The 25,355-nt window shown below is 42.3% G+C and overlaps 2 protein-coding genes across 5 annotated transcripts in view; both read right to left on the minus strand.

Moving 5' to 3' along the window:
* Window positions 1–380, minus strand: part of PLEKHM2 (pleckstrin homology and RUN domain containing M2) — a 68,455-nt gene extending 68,075 nt beyond the window's left edge. For both annotated transcript variants that reach the window (XM_033921919.1, XM_033921918.1), the window contains exon 1: window positions 233–380. In XM_033921919.1, the coding sequence (XP_033777810.1) occupies window positions 233–292 (60 nt within the window). In that variant the 5' untranslated portion in view covers window positions 293–380. The remainder of the gene's footprint in view (window positions 1–232) is intronic.
* A 5,691-nt stretch (window positions 381–6,071) lies between these two features.
* The window catches only part of DDI2 (DNA damage inducible 1 homolog 2), a 41,905-nt gene continuing 22,621 nt past the window's right edge, over window positions 6,072–25,355 (minus strand). For 2 of the 3 annotated variants that reach the window (XM_033921539.1, XM_033921538.1), the window contains 3 exons: window positions 24,697–24,800; window positions 21,270–21,459; window positions 6,072–10,567 (listed from right to left, as the gene is read on the minus strand). In XM_033921539.1, the coding sequence (XP_033777430.1) occupies window positions 8,715–10,567; window positions 21,270–21,459; window positions 24,697–24,800 (2,147 nt within the window). In that variant the 3' untranslated portion in view covers window positions 6,072–8,714. Of the gene's footprint in view, window positions 10,568–19,583; window positions 19,647–21,269; window positions 21,460–24,696; window positions 24,801–25,355 lie in introns of all 3 variants that reach the window. The other variant, XM_033921540.1, reaches the window with a different exon arrangement.

Consider the following 25,355-nt stretch of genomic DNA (forward strand, 5'->3'; position numbering starts at 1 on the left):
ATTGGTCTAGATTTTGTCCTACTGCCATTTCCAATTGTGGGGGCAGTAGTTGTCCGGGGGGGGGACCCAGAGCAGGAAAATCTTGGGGATCTGTTTAGCCCTGGGCTAGGAGCAACTTTGCTGAGAGCCCGATCTTAGGCCTGGACTAAACCTACGTTGCAGAGCGATGGGAAGCTGCAAAGCGGGGCAGCCCCGGATCCCCCCGCCAGGCCCGGATCTCCCCCCCCCTCACCTTCTTGACGGAGAGCGAGAGGTTCTCCAGGATCCGGTCCTTCACCTCCCCGGGCTCCATCGACTCCAGCCCCGCCGGCCGCCGCCGAACTCGTGATCTGGAGGGGCCGAGCCAGGAGCTGAGCTCAGCGGAAGGGGGAGGGGCGACCGGCACCGGCGCCTCCCACGCGCCCCGGCCTAAGCAAAGGCTCGCGCCGGCAGCTCTCGTGCGCGTGCCCGGAAGAAGGGAGGCGGATCCCCTTCTACAGCCACTTCTGGGGTGCAGACAGCAATGGAGGGAAGGGAGGCTGCGGTGACACTGATCCCCCTTCAACAGCCACCCCTGGGGTGCAGACAGCAATGGAGGGAAGGGGGGCTGCGGTGACACTGATCCCCCTTCAACAGCCACCCCTGGGGTGCAGACAGCAATGGAGGGAAGGGGGGCTGCGGTGACACTGATCCCCCTTCAACAGCCACCCCTGGGGTGCAGACAGCAATGGAGGGAAGGGGGGCTGCGGTGACACTGATCCCCCTTCAACAGCCACTTCTGGGGTGCAGACAGCAAAGGAGGGAAGGGGGGCTGAGGTGACACTGATCCCCCTTCTACAGCCACCCCTGGGGTGCAGACAGCAATGGAGGGAAGGGGGGCTGCGGTGACACTGATCCCCCTTCAACAGCCACTTCTGGGGTGCAGACAGCAAAGGAGGGAAGGGGGGCTGAGGTGACACTGATCCCCCTTCAACAGCCACTTCTGGGGTGCAGACAGCAAAGGAGGGAAGGGAGGCTGCGGTGACACTGACCCCCCTTCTGCAGCCACCCCCAGAGCACAGACAGCCAAGGAGAAAGGGAGGTGGGGACTGAAGTGACACTGTTCCTCCTGCTCTTTAAAGCTACATTCCCACAGCAGACATTAGATCACAGCCTTTCCTAAGAACCTCCTTAGCAAACATCTGAATGTTCTGGGCCCTAATGTTTCCCCAGTGAGAAGTGGAGAAACATTCCACCATCCCCAACTATAAAATAAATCCCTCTATGCCCTGCTGCTCTCTCAACTTAACTCCCCCCCCCAAATCCCTAATATCTAGTGGCATCCCACCTCCCCTACACACATCTTGCAGCAGCTGCTTAACTTGACTCCTGCCCATAATGCCACTATCTTGGAAAATGGCAACACCTGGTGCATTTAGGGAGGAGGTCATGTCAAGGGATTGGGGATGACACCTGGGAATATATATATTAGGAGCAGAGGGTTGTGTGCCAGGGGTTCTACTACACTCCAGGTCATTGGGGGGCAAGAGTGCCTCTAGCCACCAAGGATAAGTAGTAAATGGCTGAATAATTCCAGATGTTAGACAGGACAAAGGGAGGGAGCATTGTACATCTGGGGGACAGAAACCCAGGATGGTCAAGCCCCCAAGGTCTGCTAGCAAATAATTTCCTTTTTTTATTGTTTTAATGGTTTATTTTTTTTAAGTGTGGGGCTGGAAGGTGCCCAAGGGATCATCCTGGATTGAGACGGGAGGGGGGAAGAGATGAGAATTCCTCCAAATTATCTCTAATCATTACAGAACGCTGGAGTGAGGCACGTGGTACAGTCCCTGGCAGGATGGAGGCCGTGTCCCATACAAATAATTGACATAAGGGGCACCAAGCATCTCCTGTGAGAAAGAAGGATCACCATACCTTTGCTAGCATAAAGGGATAGCCTTTCTGGGGCAACTGGGCACAATTTCTCAGGCCCTGTGGAGCTTTTGGCTGCATTACCATACTGCTTCTTCGATTCTGCTAATACCATCATAGTTATAAGTAGATACCATTAAAAGAAGCTAACAAGTTACAAATGATAACAGCAGTAGTACATTAAAATCACTTAATAAATAGGTATGTATCCCTCACTTACTGCATATCCTTATACATAATCTTCAGTGGCTACCTTCGCACTTTGTGTTTCAGCGTGCAGCGTCTTAGACAGGAGATTTTTACACCTGTGCAGTTTCTTTAATCCAATCTGGTTTTCTGATACTCTACGTATCAACATTCGGGACCCCTGAGGAAGAAGTGTTTTTCGAAACATGGACCGTGTCGGGGCTGGTCCACTCGAATATTAGGACCGGTTTTTGGATATAATTATTGTAGTTCAAGTATTCATTTTATATATGTCATATATGTTTTTATTGAATACATTCCTGTACCCTGTACAGTCCCTGCAGTTTTGTTTTGGATTTTTATTTTGCAACTTTACTGCAGATATTTTGTTGCTTCCTTTTGTTTTACTTATAAATATCCAAACCAAGCAGCAGTATGCCAAAAGTCTTCATTAAGTCCCTACTTTACAATAGTTATCTTCATTTTTTCATTAATTTAGTATAGAACTTATCTTTTGAATTTCCCCATCAGTCGGATTCAAGAAATTCAAAAGATGCGTGCTATATTAAATTTTTGAGAAATTGAAGATAACTATTGGAAAGTTTGGACTTATAAAGAGTTTGGCATACTCAGTTTAGATTTAAGCTTCCAAGGTCCACTGAAAATAACAAGTATTAAGAATATAAGCGAGAGAGACATATGCCTATTTAAGAAGTAATTACAGTAAAACTTTGGTTTACGAGCATAATTCGTTCCAGAAGCATGTTTGTAATCCAAAGCACTCATTTATCAAAGAGAATGTCCCCCCAAACTTTAATACAAAATACTTTATGTACTTGTATTGCAAGACCTCGCTCATTTAGAACAGTCACTACACTCCTGTAGTGTCAGAGAGAAAAGAACCATCGGCTCAGTTGTGATGATGTGACGTGTGTATACTGTATGTACTCGTATTGCAAGATTTTCAAGTTTCAAGTTTATTATAGAATTTGATTAATCGCCTATTCCAAATTCTAGGCGATGTACAGATCGATAAAAATTACAGAGTTAGGGGAAACAAACGTAACTAACAAAAAAAACTAAATCTACTAAACATAATAAAAACCCAACTTATACAAACATAATAAAACACAAGGAAAGGCTAGGAAAGAAATACAATCTGATTATAAAGAAAAACAATTAAGGTTAAAAACAATAGGAAAGGGAAAGAGAAAACTATCAAAAGATATGAAGATAAAATGAGTCATAAGCAATTCATTTAGTCATTGAATGCATCTTTAAAAAGAAAACCCTTGAGTTTGCTCTTAAATTTTTCCAAGTTCTTTTCCTCTCTTAAATAAATTGGAAGCTGTAACAGAAAAGATAGATTGCCGCCGTGTGTTAATAATTTTAAGAGAGGGAATGACCAATAAGTATTGGTCATTCGACCTCAGTAATCTAGATGAAGTATAAGGAATCAAAACTTTATAAATAAAAGCTGGGGTTTTAAATGTCAGAGATTTAAAGGTGAGCAGACTTAATTTGTACATTATACGATGAAGCAAAAAAACCAAAAACAACTGCAGACTGTTTATTTCAAACTTTAATGGTATATACAACCTTATTACCAAACCAGGGACCCGCCACGGTCCGTGTTTCGGACAACACGCCTTCTTCAGGGGTCCTTGGTAGATAAGGTGTTATGACAAACAGCATTCGCAACGTTTTTTATAGCCCAGCACTACTTTTCTTTGGGCACTCGTTTGTTCCTTTTAACGCTGTTTGTCATAACACCTTATCTACCAAGGACCCCTGAAGAAGGCGTGTTGTCCGAAACACGGACCGTGGCGGGTCCCTGGTTTGGTAATAAGGTTGTATATACCATTAAAGTTTGAAATAAACAGTCTGCAGTTGTTTTTGGTTTTTTTGCTTTGCTGCAGTTCCTGTTGGATTTTTCTTTTGCTTACATTATACGATGAGCAACTGGAAGCCAATGTGCTTTTTTAAGTAAAGGGGTCACATGATCAAATTTCTTGGCTTTCATAATAAGTTTAATAGAAGCATTCTGGATGATCTGCAGATGCCTAATTTCCTTTTGAGCCAATCCCTTAAATAGGGCATTACAGTAATCGATTTTTGAAATAACCAAATAGTGAATTAGTATGTTCAGAGACTTTGGACATAAGAATTTAGATACTGAACGAATCTGACAGAGTCTGTAAAAAGTTGATTTAACAACGTAACTAATATGATCATGGTAAATTAATTTATCATCGAAGATAACCCCTAGAATCCTAATTCTATTTATCAACTTAAGAGAGATACCTTTAATAGAGATTGGAAGGATAAGTTTATAACCATCTTTCCAGGGGAAACGCATAATATTTGTTTTATTGATATTGAGGGCTAATCTATTGGTATCAAGCCATTGGTGAATCTGTTCTAGTTTTTCATTAATAGCTGATATTTCAGAAGAACTATCGGGGTCAAGAGGATGTAAAAGCTGTATATCGTCCGCATAGGCAAATACGGAAAAACCAATAGATTGGCAAAGAGTCTTGAGAGGCGAAAGAATAGAACCCTGCGGAATGCCATATGAAGCCGAGAAACTTTCAGAAGAGACAGTTGAAGAACGATTCTCAAAATAAGATTTAAACCAAAGCAGGACCTGGTCTGTAATACCAATGGATTGAAGTCTATCTATTAGAAGATTGTGGTCGATAGTATCGAAAGCTGATGAAAGATCAACTGAAATTAGAAGATCTAAGTGGTAAAGTATGGAAGTTGACATGCCAATCAGTGAATGTTCAATGGAATGATATTGTCTAAAACCTGTTTGATTTGGGTGTAAAATATTCGTTTTTTCTACAAATTCTGATACTTGATTAAATACTATCTTCTCTGTCAGTTTTGCCAAGTAAGGGATATTTGCAATTGATTTTTTGATCTTTCATGATGGGACGTATGATTGCTTTCTTCCATGCTACAGGCATGAAGCTTTGTTGTAAACTTTCATTAATTAAAGCAAGTATTGAGGGACCAAAAGTTGCAAAGTACCGCTTAAGAATAAAGGGAGGGATTGATTCAGATTGCGTACCTTTGGTATTAATAGTCTTAATAAGAGATTTGAGCTCTCTAAGATTAGGGAGATTGAATTGTGCACATTTTGAAGATAGTGATAGTCTTGGCTCCATCTGCTCCTGAACAGGAATAGGATGCTGATTCGTGGTTAAGTTTTCCCTAATATTGTTGACCTTCTCTATAAAATAAGTTGCCAGTTCTTGGGCTGTAGGCAAAGAGTCGGAAGATTGAACTTGTTTTTTAAATGTGGGAGTAACTGACTTTAAAATAGCATAAAGCATAGAAACATTTTTGGCTTTCAAAATTTGACTTGAGTAGTATTTCATTTTAGCTTGGTTTATTTTCTCTTTGTACAAATTGGAGTGATCTTTAAATTTTTCAAGATTGGACTGACTGATAAGCTTCTTCCCCTTCAGTGAGCCATGTTTCCACTAAGCATAGTACATCATAGGAAAGTTGAGTAATGAGGTCTTTGATTAAGTGGTATTTAGTTTTGAGAGAGCGAACATTGATTAACCCTATTTTTATTCTGTTAGTTATTGGGTTTATTGTGATATCATTCTTTAAAGAAGCAGAGTGCTGAGGTAACAGAGGAATATTGAAGCATTCTGTGGTTTGTAGCATCAGAGAGAGAACCATCGGCTCAGTTGTGATGATGTGACGTGTGTATACTGTATGTACTCGTATTGCAAGATTTTGCTTGTTTAGAACAGTCACTACACTCCTGTAGCATTAGAGAGAGAAGAACCATGGGCTCAGTTGCGATGATGTGACGTGTACAGTCACTACACTCTTGCAGCGTCAGAGAGAGAAGACCCATCGGCTTAGTTGTGATGTGTGTACACTGCATGTACTTGTATTGCAAGACCTTGCTTGTATATCAAGTTAAAATTATGGACAGGATAGAGAATGGGGGGGGGGGGGGTGTCAACTCAGGAGGGGGGGCTTTCCGTTTCTGCTAAAACCAAGTGGCCAATTTCAAAGCACAGATTCAGTTTCAGTAGAAACCGAAGATCCAGAGTTTGGTCCTGCTCTACAGTAGCTCATTGTGGTAAAGTAGGATTATGACAAAGGTGGTCAAGTCTCGTAGAAGAGGAATAGTGCAGGAGAGCGATACAGACACACACACGCAGAGTGGAACACTTTATTTGTAGTCATTTTACTATTTGGTACATACAGAGGTTATTCACCAAACAGCTGCAATCCCTTGCTGAATACTATTGGATAAGGGGGGGGGGGTTGTTTATTAACCAGCATATCATGAAGTGGCACTTGCCTTATCTGAGCCCCAATTAACAATTTGTCATCAAAAGCAGAAAATAGGAGCAAACCATTGACTAATGCACCTACCGCCAAAGTTCAGTTCAGAGTCTGGGTAAGAGAGCAAAGCAGAACACCCTGTAACGTTTAAAATCTTTCAAGTAAAATACCAGCACCTCAAGCTAAAGCAGTGCCGTGTACACAGTGGATGTCTGTGGGCAGAGCCTGAGGCTTCCAGTACCAAAACGCCAGCTTCTCAATCAAGCCAGGCCTGCGTCTGGCGGGGAAGCACTACTCTCATGGAACTGGGGCTGAGTAAATATTATGGGTACTGTAACTGCACCAAACCCTGGCAAGAATATTCAAACTCCTAGCAGAGGTGCAAGAGATGGCAAATCCTGCCAACCTCTATAAAGCACAAGGCACTCCTCTTCAGCATATGAACCAAATCCTCTCAAGAATTTTGGTAGGCTGAAATATCACCTATTCATCTTTAACAAGGGAAAACTAAGTTCTAAAGTAGCATTTGCCAAGTTGGTCCTGGCGTTCACCTTTGCCAGTCAGGCTACACATATTCATTGTGAATGTCTTGAAAACCTGACTGGCAAGAGGCTACTCCAGGACTGACTTGGGAAACATTTTTCTTCATGGGAACAGTACAAACTTTCAGCAGACATCGAGTTTAAAGCTTTTCCTTCTATTTCTCTACCTGATTCGCCTAAAGTAATTACCTTTAGATACTCTTTTAAGCTATTTATAATTGTTTGCAAGATAAAAGATGCCAAAGATATTCTGGCACACCATCAAACTGAGGTCACCATATTCTGAGATGCTGCTAACAACGGTGGATACGGAACAGGCTATTGTAAACACTGATCAATGCACGATGCAGAAATTAGACGGTCCAAAAATGCTCCTATTCTGCAAATGTTCATCCATCGTCTCAAAATGACCTTAATCATTTCCAATTTCATCTTCACTCTAGCAAATGATGGAAACCCACTGAAGACAGTGATTATAGCCTATCCCATTAACTACTGCAAACGACTAACTCTGCAATGGCTAGGCTAGGTCAGTAAACAAACACGGGAACCCCCATCAGACAATCAAAGGCAGAAGGAAGCCTGCATCGAACAGAACATTGACCCTTTCCCCTATCCTTTTATTCCTTCCTTTTTCTAAAAGACTATAGTCTTTCTATAATGTTGTATTTTGCAAATTGTAAACTGCTTAGTTGGTTTTGCTAATAGGCGGTATAGAAAAAAAATGTAATAACAAGCAAAGTCACCAACATAGTCACAATTTCTGATAAATCCAGCTCAATCAAAAGCTGCTGTTGTGGGAGTGGGGAGTTCCACATCCAAATCATCTGCCCTCCCCATTCAGAAGCCTGGGAGATTTGACAGACAGAGATCAAACATTCAAACTTAAATTTTAACAAATAAATACATTTTCTGCCCTGAAAAGGCAGCCTTTCTTTGTGCAAGGCTCCTGTGAGATGCTTCCAAGAGAAAAAAAAAATTAAAAAACAATCTAAAGCATTTTCTAGACCAGTGGTTCCCAACCCTGTCCTGGAGGAACACCAGGCCAATTGGGTTTTCAGGCTAGCCCTAATGAATATGCATGAAGCAAATTTGCATGCCTATCACTTCCATCATATGCAAATCTCTCTCATGCATATTCATTAGGGCTAGCCTGAAAACCCGATTGGCACAGGGTTGGGAATCACTGTTCTAGACAGTTCAAAAGTCAAGAGAGATTTAGGGCTAAATATACAAAGGAAGTTCACTTTTTCATTTCTGGAGAAACTAGCAAATCTGACCTTAATATCATTTAATTTAAAATGTTCCACCTTGTATGACAAGTGCAGAAACTGGCAGCTCACTGACTTCAAGATATGAAAAAGGTTTCTCTCTGTGGACAGTCAGTTTTGGCTCTGTGACCAACACATTTCCAGGTGATGTCTCCTTCCTTTCTTCCCTTCCCAGAAGCATTTTGACATGTTGGGCTTGGTACACACAGTCTGTCTCCTTTTAGTGTACTGATGGCTGACTTTCAATGGCTTTTACTTTCCATGAAATCTCAGCTGGTTACATAATGTCATTTTAAACATATTCACTTTTTGTTCCAGTTCATGCTTTACAAAAATTAAAAGTCCAACTTCAGAAAAGGCCTAGATGTTTTTTAAAAGATCCTACACAGACAAGGACAATACACACATAAGTATCACACAGATATGGATAAAATTTGGCCAAAATTGAAAACCAAAACGAAACAATCTGTTTCTCCTTGCTAAGAGGAGACCTCGTCAACCTGGATCATGTAGGGACCACAATATTCTTTGCTAGCAAAGCAAGCAGAGCAAGATCTACATTTCCATCAGCTTCTTGCAATGCTCCGAGAGCCTCCTGCAAACTAAAACCAGCATTCAGGATCCGATGGATAGCTGTGACAGGGAATATAGATGACGGCACTTCCAAACTCAGTCCTGGTTGGTTGACAGCTAAATCCTGTGGCTCTTCAAGTACAGGTCTCAATGTTACTAGTTGGAAAGCAGAATCAACTGTCTCGGTTGATTGTGTTTCAGCATTCTGAACGCCCTGAGGCAGAAAATTTTTGTTTAATGTAATCTCAGATGCCGACACTTCATTCTGCTCTGAAACCTGCTCAAGTGGACAAGGGTCACTGGTTGAGGATTTATTAGAGTCAGGTAGAAGGTTCTGATGAGCAGATGATTCGGTGAGATGTGAAACTGTGGCGCTGTACTGATATTCCAATCCTGACATCTTGCATGTTCCTTCTGCAACTGATGGTTGGCTATGCCCCAGCTCCTCAGTATCATCATGTCTCAATCTGTCATGGGAACACTCAGGTTCTGATACCTCTTCAAGCAAGGATGCTTTTGAATTTAAGATATTAGGATCCACATTTAAAAGTGCATTTTTAACATTTTCCTTAGTAAACTGTAAGCTTTTAGATTGATCATCAAGATCTCTGTTTGGTAGACTTAAGTCTTCTTCAGAAACGGTGGTTGAGGCTCCTGAACAACTTACGATCAAAAGTTTGTGAAGTTCCTTCAAAGCCGCTGCTAAGGATAATCCTGGTTCCTCTACTGGATCCTGTGTAAGTGGAAGAATATCAGATGATGTTGAAAATAGGGAATGATGATTTTCAGATGGGAGCCTAGAAGCTTCTGTCATTGTAATGTTATTTTCTGATTGTATTAAGCAGTCAGTGGAAATCTCCTGGCTCATAACTTCAGACAAAGAAATGTCAGTTTCCAATATTTCCATCTCAGAGCAATCTGGGTTTACAGCAACGACACAATTGTTCTTAGGGTTCTGCTCAACTGCCAAATCAAGCAGAGCTGTTAAAGGATCCTCATTTCTATCTATATCCATAATCATTTCCGTATCTTTACTGAAAGTTGCTAATGGTGGGGTACATTTCTCCAGAGGTGAAAGGTCTATCTTCTTCACATTCACCTGCGTGCTATCATTTAATAAATTAACAAAGGATTCTTGGCTGTCATGATTCTCTTCATCATAGAACTCAAGGCCTCCAGGTGTACCAGGATGCTTTCTCTCAGTCGATTCAAATTGTTGTACAGGCTGTTTATGTAGTGGTTCTTGAGGCAGTTGAAGACCTAAGGAAAGGTTATCCACTGGGTTTAATTCTACATGCTCGCAACTTGAATGTTCTTCACCTAGAACCACTGTTGGCATACTGGCAGCTGCAACAGAAGAACTTACTTGTGTTCCACTTGTACGAGGTTCACAATTGTGAGCATCTTCTACACTGATTGGTTCTTCAGATATACTCTGTGAAGCAATGATTGGGCTACAAAAGGTGGCTGTTCCTGTTTGGACAAAGGAGGCATCGTCTACTGAAGTATGCTCAGAAGGATCCTGCAGAGGAAGTTTCTGTTTCTCCTTCTCTCGGGAAGCCAGACATTCTGTGGGGCTCAGAGACCCAACAGGTTCAATATTCTCTGATAAACTGGACTTTTGTGGACAAACTGATGCAGGGGCAGAGACGGAACGATCTAGCAAATGACCTGGGGGGTTACAGATCTCAAAACCTAGTCCTGATGGAGCAGCTGACCTGTTCAATCCACCAGTAGTTGTTTGCGATGGCATTTCCAGTGAGGTAGTTTCTTTATCTCTGCTTCCTAAAAGACATAGGGACAAGAGGAAACAAACATTTAGGTTGGATCAATATATGTTGAAATAATCATGGTTAGTTATTTGACTTTATTTTCAGAGTCTTGAGTTACTTTGGGACCCCAGTAACTTAGAAATGGTGGAAGATAAGGCTCTCAAAGTCCATCTAGTTTGCCCAATTTAAAGTCTTGGTGTAAAACCATACACCAAGTCTGATCTTAATTTGGGATCTTTGTACTTTCTTAACTCCATTATCTCCACTGATGCCTTTCTATGCATCTGTCACTCTTTCTATGGTCTAATCCCTTCTTCTGTCCTCAATTCCACTTGATCTATTTCATCATGTTTTCTTAAGTTACGGGTAGTTATTACTTATGTATTAGCTGGTTGTATGCTACCTATTATTAGAATTACATTGACTAAAGTATAAAATATAATCATAACCATAACAATATATAAAATTAGTATAGACCATTAATAATTTAAGGATTATTCATCTTCATTTGTAGTCAGGGATTTAAGATGAACCAATTTCCTGGCCTTGCAAATTTCTCATGGACAACACCTGCATCTCTCCTCTTTCGGTGGCCAGAATGAAAGAAAATATTCTCTCACATCAGCAAGTGAGTTCTTAAAACTGAGCATTAGCAGAATAATGTTAAGAAGTGAAATGAGACAAAAGCTGGCACACTTTCCAAGATGATAGTGGTGTAAGTCAGCTAATCAAAACCATGATTTATAGCAAAATCAACTCGGATATGTGAAAATTCAACAATGTTCAAATATACACTTTCACAGTATCAGAAAATATCATGTGTCAGTTTAAATGAAAGGAGTTTCAAAAAAATGGAGGAAAAAAGCCTCAGACTGGAGCCCTCCCACCACCACAATGGTGGTCCAAGGTGGTTAGACGATAACCTCACTGGCAAAAAACCTCCATTCACACTCCCTAGATATAAAAGCTTTAGGCAGTGCTGTTTGTGCAAAAAAGATAGGAGAAAATTTCAACTTATCTTCGATTGATCGGTTCATTTAAACTGAGGCAGCCACTGTCCACTGACACATGATATTTTCTGATACTGTGAAAGTGTATATTTGAACAAAGCTGATCAAAACCATTACAGGAACAGCATATTCTGATCATGTCTTTTCCTTCACTGTGATCGTTTAAATTTTTCGGTCTGGTGGGCAAGTCTTTGCTCTAGTTATAGTCTTGAAAGAATAAATGCTGAGAATCTGGGGCATGTAATATACATAAATTGATATGGGGCCCACTGGCATCTTATGTTACCTCATTGAATTGACTATGAGTTAGTTTTTGTTGATTGTGGTACATATCCAGGGAAGGATGGGAGGGAGTATTTATGTCACAAATTGATTTTTAAACATTTACATTTGGGATATCATTATTGAGAATAGGGTAAGGTTTTTATGGTAATGTATGTTTTGGTGTTTTATTGAATAATTACTGGGTGGGTGGATGGGAACAATGGTTGATTATGTACATGTGAAAGTTGAATGTGCTGTTATTGTATCATTATTTGTTGTATTGCACTGTTGAAGGTTTGAAACCCAATAAAGAATAATATGTATATAAAAAAAAGAACCCCCCCCATGCAGTAGAGAAAAGAAAAAGAGCGACACCGTAAGAAACAGAAATGACTCCCCAGTGAGGCAAGGCCATTCCCAAAACATGCCCAAGAGCATTGCTGCCAGGCACCTTTCTAGCCCAATGGTTCTCAACCCTGTCCTAGAGGACCACCAGGCCATTCGGGTTTTCGGGATAGCCCTAATGAATATGCATGGGGAAGATTTGCATGCCTGATACTTCCATTATATGCAAATCTCTCTCATGCATATTCATTAGGGCTATCTCAAAAACCCGACTGGCCTGGTGGTCCTCCAGGACAGGGTTAGGAACCACTGCTCTATCCCACTCAGCACCTTCCCTTACCTGGACTAGCAGCAGCTCAATGTTTTAACTTCCTGCAGCAGTGTCAGTAGCGTCAGTGCAGTGATTCACTTAGGCAGTCTTGGGTCCTTTGATAGGTCACGCCCGCCTCTGAGGAAAGAGGAAGTTGCATCATCAGAGGTGGGCCGTGACTCAGCAAAAGCCCCAAGGCTGCCTAAGTGAATCACTGTGCTGACTTTAAAGGCAAGTTAGAATACCGAGAGCTGCTGGGAGGGGAAGAAGCTACTGTTAGTCTGGAGGCTGGGATAGAGAGCCACTGCTATTCCAGGGGGGGGGGGGGGGGGGGGAAAGAGGAAAGCAAAACATCGGCTGCTGAACAGGAGGGAGGAAGACACGCGGATACACAGCTCATCGGGCCACGGACCGACGGTTGAAGAACACTGGTCTATACCATTCAAGTAAACTGATTCTTCCACCTGTTTGAGAAGACAAGAGGACAAGATGTGAAACATCCTCAGCAAACCAGCTTCCTTTGTGTTTGACTGCATCAAGAGTCCTAAGAGTGGTTTAAGAATCAATGAAATCAGATTGCTACAGTCAAAAACCTTTTACCTTGTTATGTTATAATGATATTGAGGAAATATTTAGGGCGCTGCAGATTTCTTTTTGGTCAATCACAATTTGTTTTTGAAAATAAAAATGCTGCTGTCAAAGAATGCAAAGATCAAGTACTAAATATACAGTATATTAACTACAGCAGAATTAGATCTGCCCTAACTCTACAGAGATATTTCAATACCTCCAAGGTATAAACCATATAGGAGGAAGAAGAGGTCCCAGGATGAAAGAGTAAGGGAAGAGGCTCAATCTACAGATATGGATAGGCTTGTGGATGCGTGATGAGGACAATATCATTGTAACAAGCAAAGATAAAACCCAGCATGGGCCATCTAGTCTGCCCAATGTGAAGGTGGAGTGGCCTGAGATCCTGGGGAATTGGCTTCAATTCCCACTGCACCACCCTGTGACTCTGAGCAAGTCACTTAATGTTTCATTGCTTTGACTGTAACCATAGAAGTATTGCTAGTTCATCCCCTTTCCTCTTTCCCCAATAAGGCAGTTAGGGGAAAATTCTAAAACCGACGCCCAATTGAAAAAAGCCGTTAGAAATGGCAAAAAAACTTTGAGGTGCTGGACTTGTGCCTATGTAGGCGTGGCCAATGCAGGAAGTGGAGTTAGGCAACCTAAAGCACCTACGTAGGCACGATTCACTCAAAGGAAAGGAAAACCCTGACCCACTTTTCAGCAGCCTATCTTTGCCAGAGGATCCTGAAACTAGGCTGCAGCTTGCCATCAGCTGATCGTGGCAAGGGAATCCTCAATCAGCTCAGCAAGCAAGACTTGTTAAAACTGCGGCTTCGGAGAGTCTTGCCAGCTCAGTTGATTGGGAGAAATTCCTCTGCCATAATCAGCACAGCTAACTGCAGCAAGCAGAAGACTACCCCCCATTGGCAGGAGGGATGTCCACTCCTAAACCTGAAATCAGGAGGGATACCCTGCCACAATCAGCTGAAGGCAAGTTGCAGTTTAGTTTCAGGATCTCCCAGCAAAGACAGGCGGCTGAAATGTAGGCTACATTTCAGCCACCTATCTTTGTGTGAATCAGACACGATTAACCGGAGCCATCACATGATTGTGTCTGCTGCTATATGCAGGTTACATCCTCTATGCCTTTGTTTATTTATCAGACTTATATCCCACTTAAAACCTAAGTAGGTTACAAAATGCATATAAAAAATTCAAAACATATAGTATTAATCAATAACATAGCATACGTAAAATTATTCATCTTGTATCCATATTTCCAACAGACTATACTTTTCATCTATTTTAAAAAAGCACTGTACCTGCCACTGCCCCCAGCCACAATGCCTTTTTTGGAAGTAATTTAAGTTTTGCTTCAAGTCCATCCCATGTCTTTCTGAATCCCATCCTGTTTTTGTCCTCACTACCTCCACTGGGAGGGCATTTCAGGATATCCACCAATCTTTCCGTGAAAAAGTAGCTCCTGATGTTGCTTTTCAGTTTCCCTTCTTGTAGCTTCATTTCATAGCCTCTAGGTCTATTCTTTGGAAGATTTGTTGCTTCATTACTTAATCTCTAAATTCAAGAAAGATCAGTACAAGCCTGGGCCATCTTTGAAGGAGAGGATGGGATTGTAGTTGGTGTGGATGTGCAGACTAGATAGGCATATGGTCTTTATCTGCCATCATTTTCTTTTGAGGGTTCTTCAAAAAGGTTTTGCACTTTCATATTTTCATGGGAAATGGTTGGGGCGGAAAAAATGGTAAGAGGGTGTGTCATAGAATGTCGTGTGACTAGTCAGTCAGGCAACAGGGTGATTATGTGGAAAAGTGATGTAATTTGCTTTTGAGATATTTAATAGTGTTTAAAAAATAAAAGTGCAGAAAGATTTTGAAGATCCATTGAAGAAAACAAAAAGTTGTATCCAGGTTCCTTTAACACCAGGCCATCTCTACCAGGCTTTCTTGTTGAGGTTCAGGTGCATCCCCTGTGCTCTACAGTAATATTGACCTGGAACAGAAAGGCTGTGACTCAGAAAGATGAGCTGTGAAGCTCTGGTTTCAGCTAATTGGCTGGTACTGAAATGATTTGTGAACCTAATGTTCGGAAAGATCTGGTCTCCTAACTCTTAAGAAATTCCATTCATCCCTCTACGGAGGTGTCTTGCTGATTCTGAGGGAAATCATTAGCTGTCCTAAAATACAGATGCTCATGACATTACAATTCTAGTACCTACTGACAAAAGATCAAGGTATGTTAATTATCCAGGTTATGTCTAGAGCTGAAAACTGGACAAAGGAATTCAAATCAGTTCTTAATCCTAAGAAAACCAATTCTTTTATGCCACCCCTACTAAGTGCTTAATAGAGAGTTTATTTACTGAATGGTGAATTGTATCAGATACTTCCTACCATTAGAATTACATCTAACTATAGGAGATCAGGTAGAATCAGTGGTTCAAAAGAGCTTTTTTGTTCTTTGGAGGTTGCAATCTATTAGATCCTATTTTGAAGAGCCGGCTTTTCGATTTCTGGTTCAGTCTTTGATTCTTCCCATTTTTAGATTATTGTAATATTAGATATGAACTGCTAACAAGATTAAGACCGATTCAAAATACAGCTATAAGATTGCATTTTTATTTATGAAAGTTTGATCATGTAAAAGGTGATTATGTAAGCATAGGTGAGACATTCTAGACTATAGCGTTATTTCCTTACTCGCATATGTTGCAGAAGAGAACTATAAGTTTTTCACCACGCCTCTAGGTTACATCACAGGCAAGCATAGCTCCTCCTATCAGTCCGTACCCAAGAATAAAGAGGCACTACCATCTGTAAAGTAGAGGCACCTGTAATGACAGGCTAAACAAGAGTTCTGCTCAAAACAAGTAACAGCATTATCCACTGTCAACATAGACTTTAAAGAAGCTCAGGAAGTACTCCCAGAACATGGGAGAACATATTCACAAAACTCTCCATAGCCCCAAAGGGCTAAACGATCACCATAAAACAGATAGGAGAAGAATAGGGAGACAAGACATCTGACTGAACTCTGCAAGCAGGCACAGCAAGGACAGGGCGGGTGTCTAGAATGTCTCACCTATCTACTGGAAAAGAGCTTACCAGGGTAAGTACATAATCGCCTTTTCCAGTGCAATAGGTGAGACATTCTAGATCATAGGGGCGTACAAAAGCAGTCCCCCAATTAGTCAGGGTGGGCTTGCTGCACTGGCCTTCAAGAACGAGAACCTGAAAGTCGAGTTCTAACAGGCAGTACCATCCATTCTGTAGAATTTAGCAAATGTGGAAAGAAACAACCACATCTCACCCTGCAAAACTCCTCAGGAGGAAAAGATTTAGCTTCGAACCACGATAAAGCCACACTCCTGGCAAAATGTGCCCGAATAGAAACAGGTGACTCATTCCCTGCAACAATGTAGGTTTATGAAATGGCTCTACCGAACCGCCTGGAAATCATGGCCATAGAAGTGGGAACACCAAGCTTCAACAAAGTCCTGAGGAAGAAATGTCTGGCAGAGATTGTGCAGGGGGGACAAAACAGCCAGCAGCCGGATCCTCGGCTGGTAACTCGGAGCACAAAAAATCTCACGCACCCTGAGAAGGTATCTGGACCCTGGGGCATAGAGTTACCTCAGATGACCAAAACTTACACACTTTAGGCTGCAGAGGGTCCATCTTGCGGCTGGCTGCCGCCGCCACAGAATCAAGCCCCGAAAGCAAAAAACAACCGCCCCGACAGGTTAGCTGAGTGTGTATTCACCTGCTTCTGTGAGGGGGAGGCTGAACCAGTAGTTACTGCCCCTCTCCACTGCGCTACGCAAAAACACGCAAACTGCGGCAAATTTGCACAAATTTGGCATGAATGCAAGCTAGGAGACCCTCAGGACCCTATTCCAGCAGTTTTCTTGGCAAAAATCCTAATTTTAAAGAAACAGGGAGAAGCTGAAAAAAAAAAATTGCTGAAAATCCAAGAGAGCCGCTGGACCCAAATTTGCACCAAAATGCACTAAAAACGGCACTTCCCAACATTAAAATAATTCCCAAAACAGCATTTTTCAGGTGAGGGAACACAGAAAAACCCCTCAAAATTAAGTTTTAGAAATCGTTATTGAAGCCTATCAACTCACAAACGCTGATCACAGAGCTCCGCTCTATAGCCCCGATTAAGAGCCAGAGTGAGAATTCACTTAGAAATTGCAATACATGGATTTTTCAGGTAGGGAACACAAAGGATCACTAGAAACTTACAAAAATCCCTCAAAATTAAAGTTTGAAAATCATTGTTGGAGCTTGTCAGCTCCTCTTTACTCAGTACTGGACACAGAGTTGCTTTTGCTCTCCAGCCCCTCTTAAGAGTCAGAGTGAGAATTCACTGCCAAACTCCTGGAAAAGCTGTCTTCAAGCTGATCTTCGAGCTGCCAGTCAAACTCCACCCCTGCGGACTACCGGCTGCGCATAGAAACAGGCGGAGGCAGAAAAACACAGCCTGTACGCTGCGGAACACTGAGCCCAAGCAGGCTGAACCATCTGCGCTCGATCCCCGCTGAACAGAGAGTGAGTTAAGGTCAGGTACGGCCTTGACATCCAAGGAACACTAGCAGACTGGCTGACAGGTACTCCGCGGGATCATGGATCGACCTGTCAGATACAGACCGAAGTCTGAATTCTCAAGCAGGCAACACGAAACTATATCAAATTAAAAATAATAAATTGGAGAGAGCAGAACAACACACTGCAACCACATGCAGAAGTGAAACTGATGGGAGGAGCTAAGCTTGCCTAGAGGCGGAGTGAAAAACTTATAGTTCTCTTATGCAACACATGTAAGCAAGGGAAAATAACCTTATGGTCTAGAACAGTGGTTCCCAACCCTGTCCTGGAGGACCACCAGGCCAATCGGGTTTTCAGGCTAGCCCTAATATGCATGGAACAGATTTGTATGCCTGTCACTTCCATTATATGCAAAACTCTCATATGCATATTCATTAGGGCTAGCCTGAAAACCCGATTGGCCTGGTGGTCCTCCAGGACAGGGTTATTGCACTGGAACATCTTATTATTTTCAACTTCATTGGTTACCCATTCAGGCTAGGATCATTTTTAAATTAGGATGTTTTTGTTATAAATCTCTTAGTGGTCTTTGGCCTAGTTATTTGGCAGAACATTTTGGTTTTAATTCAGCAACCCGGAGTTTGAGAAGAACGACTTGTTCTGCTTTTGTATCACTGAAAGGTAATACATACAAGAAATTTTTGAGTTGTATGCTTTCTCATCAAATAGCTCAATGAGTTTTAAACAATGCATTTTCTTATTTAAATTTTTAGGCGCATGTTAAAAATAGTTTTATTTACTAAATTTCTGGGTAATCAGTGTTAGATTTGTATTTTATTTTTGCTGTTTTGTACACCGCTGGGAACTGTAAGGCTCAATGGGCTATAAATAAAGTTTTATGTTATGTTATTGGCTAAAATAGGCAACTAACCCTGGGGCCTATAATGGGGTCCTCAGATATCTCTGAATAGGAGAAGCCAAGTCTTAAGGTTGTGGCAAAGCCCTGCAACATTCCACACTTTGGGTGCGCATGTCAATTACCCAAACATGAACACTGAAACCCCAGACAAGGAATGAGAAGATCTTCAACACATCCAAACTTTCTTGCAAATCCCAGCTCTCTCCACCTGCCCTAGCTCTGAAGTTCCTTCTCTTCCTCCCACATGGACATTCTAGGCCAGATGTTCTCTTCGGCTTCTGTGGCTGGCAGTATGATTGTAGCAGGTTTCCGGGTCTTGCCACGTTCTTTCTACACAGCCACGGCAAGACCCAGAAACCTGCTACAATCATTCTAGGCCAGATTTTGTTACAAATGCAAAAAGCTGCAGGTTTTGACCTCTATGAATAAATTTATCACATTTTGGGAAGAGTCCCATGCTGCTTTCGGCACAAGTGGTTTTCTGTGGAATTTCTTCTCTTGCAGAGGTTCAGAAAGGATGATCTGCATCAGAATTGGAAACCCAACTGACCCGCAGGCCTTTGTCATTTACTCTGCTTCAAACATGCATCTGGCCCTCTTTGTGTTACTCCCTAACTCATAACTCATACCCCACAAAACAAAAAGAGCAGGGTCTAAGGAAAGATGAAGAGACAAAAAGTTAATTTATATATTAATCATTACTGAAGCTAGTAATCAATAGAGAAAATTAATCTAGAGCAGCTTATCATATTAGGAAGGCTTCTAATCACTCTAATATCCATCTGCTGCCCTCATATATCCTGTGTTGGGATGTACCGTTATCTTAAACTGTATTCAAAGTGCCCAAAACTGAATTTAATTACTATAAAAACTGACTATAATTATCTTTTAATACTCTTATTCCACAATCAAGTGTATTCCCTTAACAAGCAGTGGTGCATACTGGTGAGAGAGCGACACCTGTCTGCAAGGACTGGGTACTGCAAGTGTTCTAAGGAGAGGAACTCCCCCACTGCTGAACTGCTGACTGTAAATACCTGGTCTGTGGCCCACTCCAGCGGCAGCAAGCACACACTACATGCATCAAGGCTTCTCATCTTCTGTTTGAATTAGGAAATAAAACACAATCAGCAAACCTGGGTTAGGAATTCAACGCAAGCAGCATGCCAGAGTTACAATACAATCTCTCCCAGGAGAGGGCTTGTGGATTTCAAAGCAGCAGGAGTGTACTGAACACACATTCTTAACAGAGTATGCACCACAATATGCTAGAAAAGAATGATTAAACAGGGAAAAAAAGTTGTGATTTCGTGACTGCATATATTGTCACTTGCTGCATTATAGCTAATGAGAACCAATCAACTTCTGCAACTCCCATCCTAGCATGAATATTCTCAGGGGATCAGGGAGTATCTTAAACCACTTTCAGGGACGAAGGGTGAGCATTACTGCCAGCTGTGCGCACTTGGAAATCACAACCAAGCTCTCAGCAACGGCACTTCCCTTTCACCATTTTCTCATTCTTTGTCTTTCAGGCTCGGCAGTTTCCTCCTGCTCCTTTGAGCTTTGAGGTCAACTGAAACCGGAGTTGAGACCTGGCACAATAAAGCCTAGCTACCCAGGGCATTTCTTCCCTTTTCAAAACCTCCACCTCCGTCAGCCACTGCAGTGGCCTTCTTTGGCCATGAGCCAGACACTGCGATTGTGGTCATCTTCAGAGCCTGCTACTTGTCACTACTGAAGAATGGCTGAAAATTGCTTCCTTCAAAGGCTGGGAATGCTGCCTCCACAGCTCCTCAGCAAATGGAAGACTTCATCCAGCAATCAAACTTGGATCCTCCTGGAAGGCTGCCGTGCCAGTCACCTGGCTATTCTTGGTTTCTCCTAAGGAGGAGTTTCTGCTCCTTTTAATCTGCCTGTTGTGGTGCTGTTGACACATTTGTTCTAACACAACCTGAAATTTAGAGTATTAATATCACATACAAACATGGGCACAGTTTAAAGTATAGAACAGGGCTCTAAGATTACAAACAGACCATAATAAATGAGATTAAGCAAGAGAAAAGTAGAACCAGGATTAAGTCCAACAGAAATATAATCAAGCCATGAAATACAACCTGAGGTTTAGAGGAATACCAGCCAGACAAAACACCACTATGTCACCTATTAATTAGATAATGGGCTCAAAGCAAGATTCATTTCGGTCCAATGGACAGATGACAGCAGAGACAGGCTCTAGAATACCAAAACAGTTTCTGTATCAGCAGCAGTTCCAGCGGCTGTCACTGAACTGAATCGCTTCCCAACAAGGAAATTAGCCTCTGAGCTCAGAAAGCAAACCTGCTAGCAGTTCAGAGGTATTGGTGACCTGGGTTGGCCACTGTTGTCCCAGCCCGGCAATTATGTTCTTATGACTATAATCTGAGGAAGCTTCTCAAATTAACCAGCACTCTCGGTAGTGAAAGAGGCTGTGCTGCCTACAGCATTGATAAGCTACAGATGGGGGCAGAGGCAGCAATTTTGCAGTCTGAGCACTGAGGTCTGCAATCTGATGTCAAGAAGAACTGGTTCCTGGGTATTATGCAAAAGCGGAATTACAGTACTACAGAACAATCAGGTCTGGTCAGATTTTAGTTTAACTGAATTAAATAAAATTAGTTTCAAGTGTGTCCATGCGCTGCATCCAGTTAGTGACACTCTTCTTACACTTGCGTGCCCAGTACCTGCTTCCTGTGCCGATTTCTGTAGAACTTCAGCCAGCTCTTGATCTGCAATGTCCTCCGGCTGCATATCTTCCCGCCCTGGGCCATAGGCCAGCTTGGCACACTCGGGAAGCTCTCCCTCTGGAAGGAAGGTGGTTTTTGTACCCGTTGTGCCAATCATAAGCACATTCTTCTTGAGATCGATAGAACACTAAAAGGGGAGGAGTCAGAAGAGCATCAATCAAACAAACTTGTCCAGCCAGGAGTGAGCATACCCTCTCCCCGTCCACCCCAGTCCCTGGTAGCATGTAAATGCTTTACACAACAGACTCGAGAATAAGCTTAAGGAAAGGTAGTAAATGTGAGGAACAGGCCACCCAGTGGAGATGACTGAGACAAGGACTGAATCTGAATTCATGAAAGCATGGGAAAAGCACAGAGGATCTCGGAGGGAAAGGAAAGGATCATACAGCTAAAAAGGGAAAGAGTCCAGAGTAAATAGCAAGGATCAGGAAAGAAATTAAACTATCAATGTATCAGCAACCCATCACCTCAATGCAAGACAGAGTCCCAAAGTGCTTTACACTTTTCTATACCAGAAGAATGCATGCAACTATTTCTAGTATTTGGACTAGGGGAAGAGAGAAAAAAAGAAATTATCACCCAACTATGTAAAGACTGTCTCTAGAAAAAAGTGACTAAAGTAGTCCTGGGTCCATAAGCAACCTGCAAAAGTTACATGTTTGAACGTCTGTAACTTTTTCTTTTTAAATAAAAGAATGCAGTTTGGACTGTTGTATTACAAACTGTTTGTACTAATAGGATTCTTTCAAACCTCATTTTTTTTAAATTTCTGGTAACTTTAGTCACCTTTTCTCAGAAATGGTCACACATGTGATAATTGGAGGCCCAGATGAGGTAAGATGTGTGAAAAACACTAAACCTGTTGGCTCTTCTAGAAATGTAGACGTTTAGGCAGTGTCAAAAAAGGACAAGAAAAACAAACGAACCCAAACTCTCCAGGTTCTGCCCCAAACCAGTCCAGAAGGCTGGGTTATGAGCACTCCTACCAGCAGGTACAAACTGAGAAAATGTCTGACACCTGAGTATATCTGTAAGTAACTTGTGCAGTCCTGAGTATTTTGTGACAACCCTGGCAAGTTCTCTCTCTCCCCCCCCTAACACAGCTGATTCAGGAATCTCACACTAAAAATAAGGTGCCCAAAAAACAATACAAACATGACTCTCCTTGCATGCAGTGATGTTAAACCAGAACCTACACATCTGTCAGCAAACCACCAAAGCCCTAACTCTCTCTGAAACAGGGCAGATTCTGAACTGCTCCTTCCTTAGCATTCCTCCAGAAGTACCTGAGCCCTCATGACCCCTACAGACAAAACACATGCACAAAAGATTGCTTCCTACCTAGCCTGAATATCCAGTCTGTAACACTTCACAAAAGAATGCAAAGATGACCAGACCACTGTCCTACAGATATCCTGTGGTTGAACCCAACTGCTTCCTACCCATGAGGCCGTTTGACCCCTAGTGGAGTGAGCTTTCAGGACCTCCAGCACCTTCAGGATTGCTTCCTTCGGCCAACAAGCAATAGTCACACCTTGGACTTTACTGCTCCTCGTCTGCAATCACCCAACAAAATGAACAAACATCTGACCAATGAAACACCTCTGTTCTGCGAACATACTCACACAACCCCTCCTAATATCCAGCCAATGCAGACCTCTAGGCCCCCTCCCTAGAACCAGCAGCACCAGCACCTGATTAACATAAATAAACTGAAACCATCTTGAAAAGAAAGGAGGGAACACCAGAAAAAGCATCCTGTACAACAAGGCCTAAAGTTCCCAGATCCACCAGGGTCGATAACAGCCAACCGGAACACTGTCTTTGGTATCAGATTCTTAATATACACTTAAGAAACTAGCTCAAAGAGAGCTTTCACAGTGCCAATAATACCAATTCAGGTCCCACAATGGAACCAAATGACACTAAGGATGATGCAGAAGCCTAACTCTAAGAAAATGAAGGACATCCACCTGACACACAAAGCCCCAATCCAAAACATTCTGCAAAAGCTCCAAAATATCTCTCAGAGAAGAGCGCAGATGCTGAACCTTAGATCTTTGCACCAAAGATCCGCCACACCATAAATATAAGCTAATGAAGTCCACCACGTCTGAGAGTTCGGCAATGTCAAAATCACCCTGTCTGAGAACCCTTAATGCCAAGACCAAACCTTTTCAAGAGTCAGATGTAAGACAAAATGGAGATAGATCTGCCACGTTGACTGGGCACTGCATTAAAAGATCCTTGGACACCAAAGCCACATGGACTCCTGATACCAAGCAAACCAAATCACCATACCAGCCAATCTGGAGCTATCAGAACAACTGGGCTGCAGTGAAACTTGATCTTCTGAATGACCCACCCCAACAGGTGGAAACATATACAGGAGAGCCAAGACTGGCCTTGACTGAACCCGGGCCTCTATCACTACCAATCTCAGGTCCCTTCTACAGCCATAAAATCTAGACACCTTTGCATTTTCCACCATCGCCATTAAGGCCACAAAGAGAACAGGTTTTCCCTACACTGGGGAATGAGGCATTGAGGAACACCAACACCCATGGACAGTACAGTTAGAAGGCAAAAAAAAGTGTATAAGGGGGGAGAACCCTCCAAGGCAAAAGAGAACCCTGTAGGCCTCAGCCCCTGCCAGTCAGAAGATAGAGGAAACATAACCAGCACCAACAGTGAAATAATCATAATAATATATATTTTTTTAAAAAGAAAAGGAACAAAGATGTAAAAAAAAATAAAAATAAAAATTCCCTGGGGCCTAACCTAACCAGATTGCACAGGCTTACATCCATCACCTGCAGAAACTGGGAAAATGCTGATACTCTGAGAACTACAGAGGCTACTTATAGGTGTACTCAAGTGTCAGAAATTTTTCTGTCTCCACCTGCTGGTGGGCGTGCATAACCCAGCAGTCTGGAGCAGTTTAAAGGGATGCTAAGGAAAATCCATTTCTTCACAACTTGCTGCTGAACAGGCAATACTTCCCTATTTCAATTGGAAGGCATTCAGAAACATTCCACACAATTTTTGGTTTCTTTTTAAGATAGGGAGGGATTTCTCTCCGGGGACCCTGGTACATGTGGCTCCTGCATCTTAGATGACAGCAGCGACCAATGTCTCTGTACCATTCCCAATCCCCCTCAGTTCCATAGAAATATTTTCATTTTAGGCTTAATTAGGTGCATCTCAAATCTTTTCTATCCTGCAAAGACACAAGTTGGTTCTGAGTTTTTATTGTTGAGATATAGCTAGTCAGGCTCACAATAAAAATGAGATGAGCTATTGTACACCTGGAATCTTCTGTTAGCAGACACGAATGTGTAATCAGATAGATAGGGCCTATTACCTGATGCCGTTTGAGCATGTCCAGTCCCAGAAGCATGTCCATGGGTTGCTCCTCCAGGATTGAGAAGGAACATGGCAGGAAGTCCCCTTCAATCTGAACCTGAGCTAAAGCAGAACACCCCCCCCACACAGGAGAATCATCAGACACAGGGTAACAAGGAGGACCAACGGCACAAAGCTGATCTGGGAAAAGTCACTAAGTAACAGAAAACCCAAACCAGCTGAAGGTAACATACACACAGCAAAGCAGCAGGAGAAGAGTTTAGGAATTCCACAGGAGAGGAGAGTCTGGACATAGACACAGCGAGGAACGGAGGTGGTACAAGCCCTCTAGAGCAGGGATGGCCAAACCTTTACCAGCCCAGGGCCAAAACAGCCACTTTGGAAAATGTTTAAGGGCCAGGACCATAGAACAGCTACACAACAGAGGAGCCAAACACAAGCTTAGGGGCCAATTCACTAAACATTGTTTCCCAGTCTGTGTCTATGGTAAAAAACTTGGAGAAGGAGGAGCAAGTTCAGAAAAAACTATGAAAGAGACAATTGTTCTTGCTAAGTCAGTCTTTTGAGCGAGAGAGTTCTGCACCCCCTGAGGCGTAATTTACACTCACCTACTGCTATACACTCTTAAATATCTATAAACTCAATCTCAAGTTTTAG

This window comes from Geotrypetes seraphini, chromosome 15 (assembly GCF_902459505.1).
Source record: "Geotrypetes seraphini chromosome 15, aGeoSer1.1, whole genome shotgun sequence".
NCBI classification, from domain to species: domain Eukaryota; kingdom Metazoa; phylum Chordata; class Amphibia; order Gymnophiona; family Dermophiidae; genus Geotrypetes; species Geotrypetes seraphini.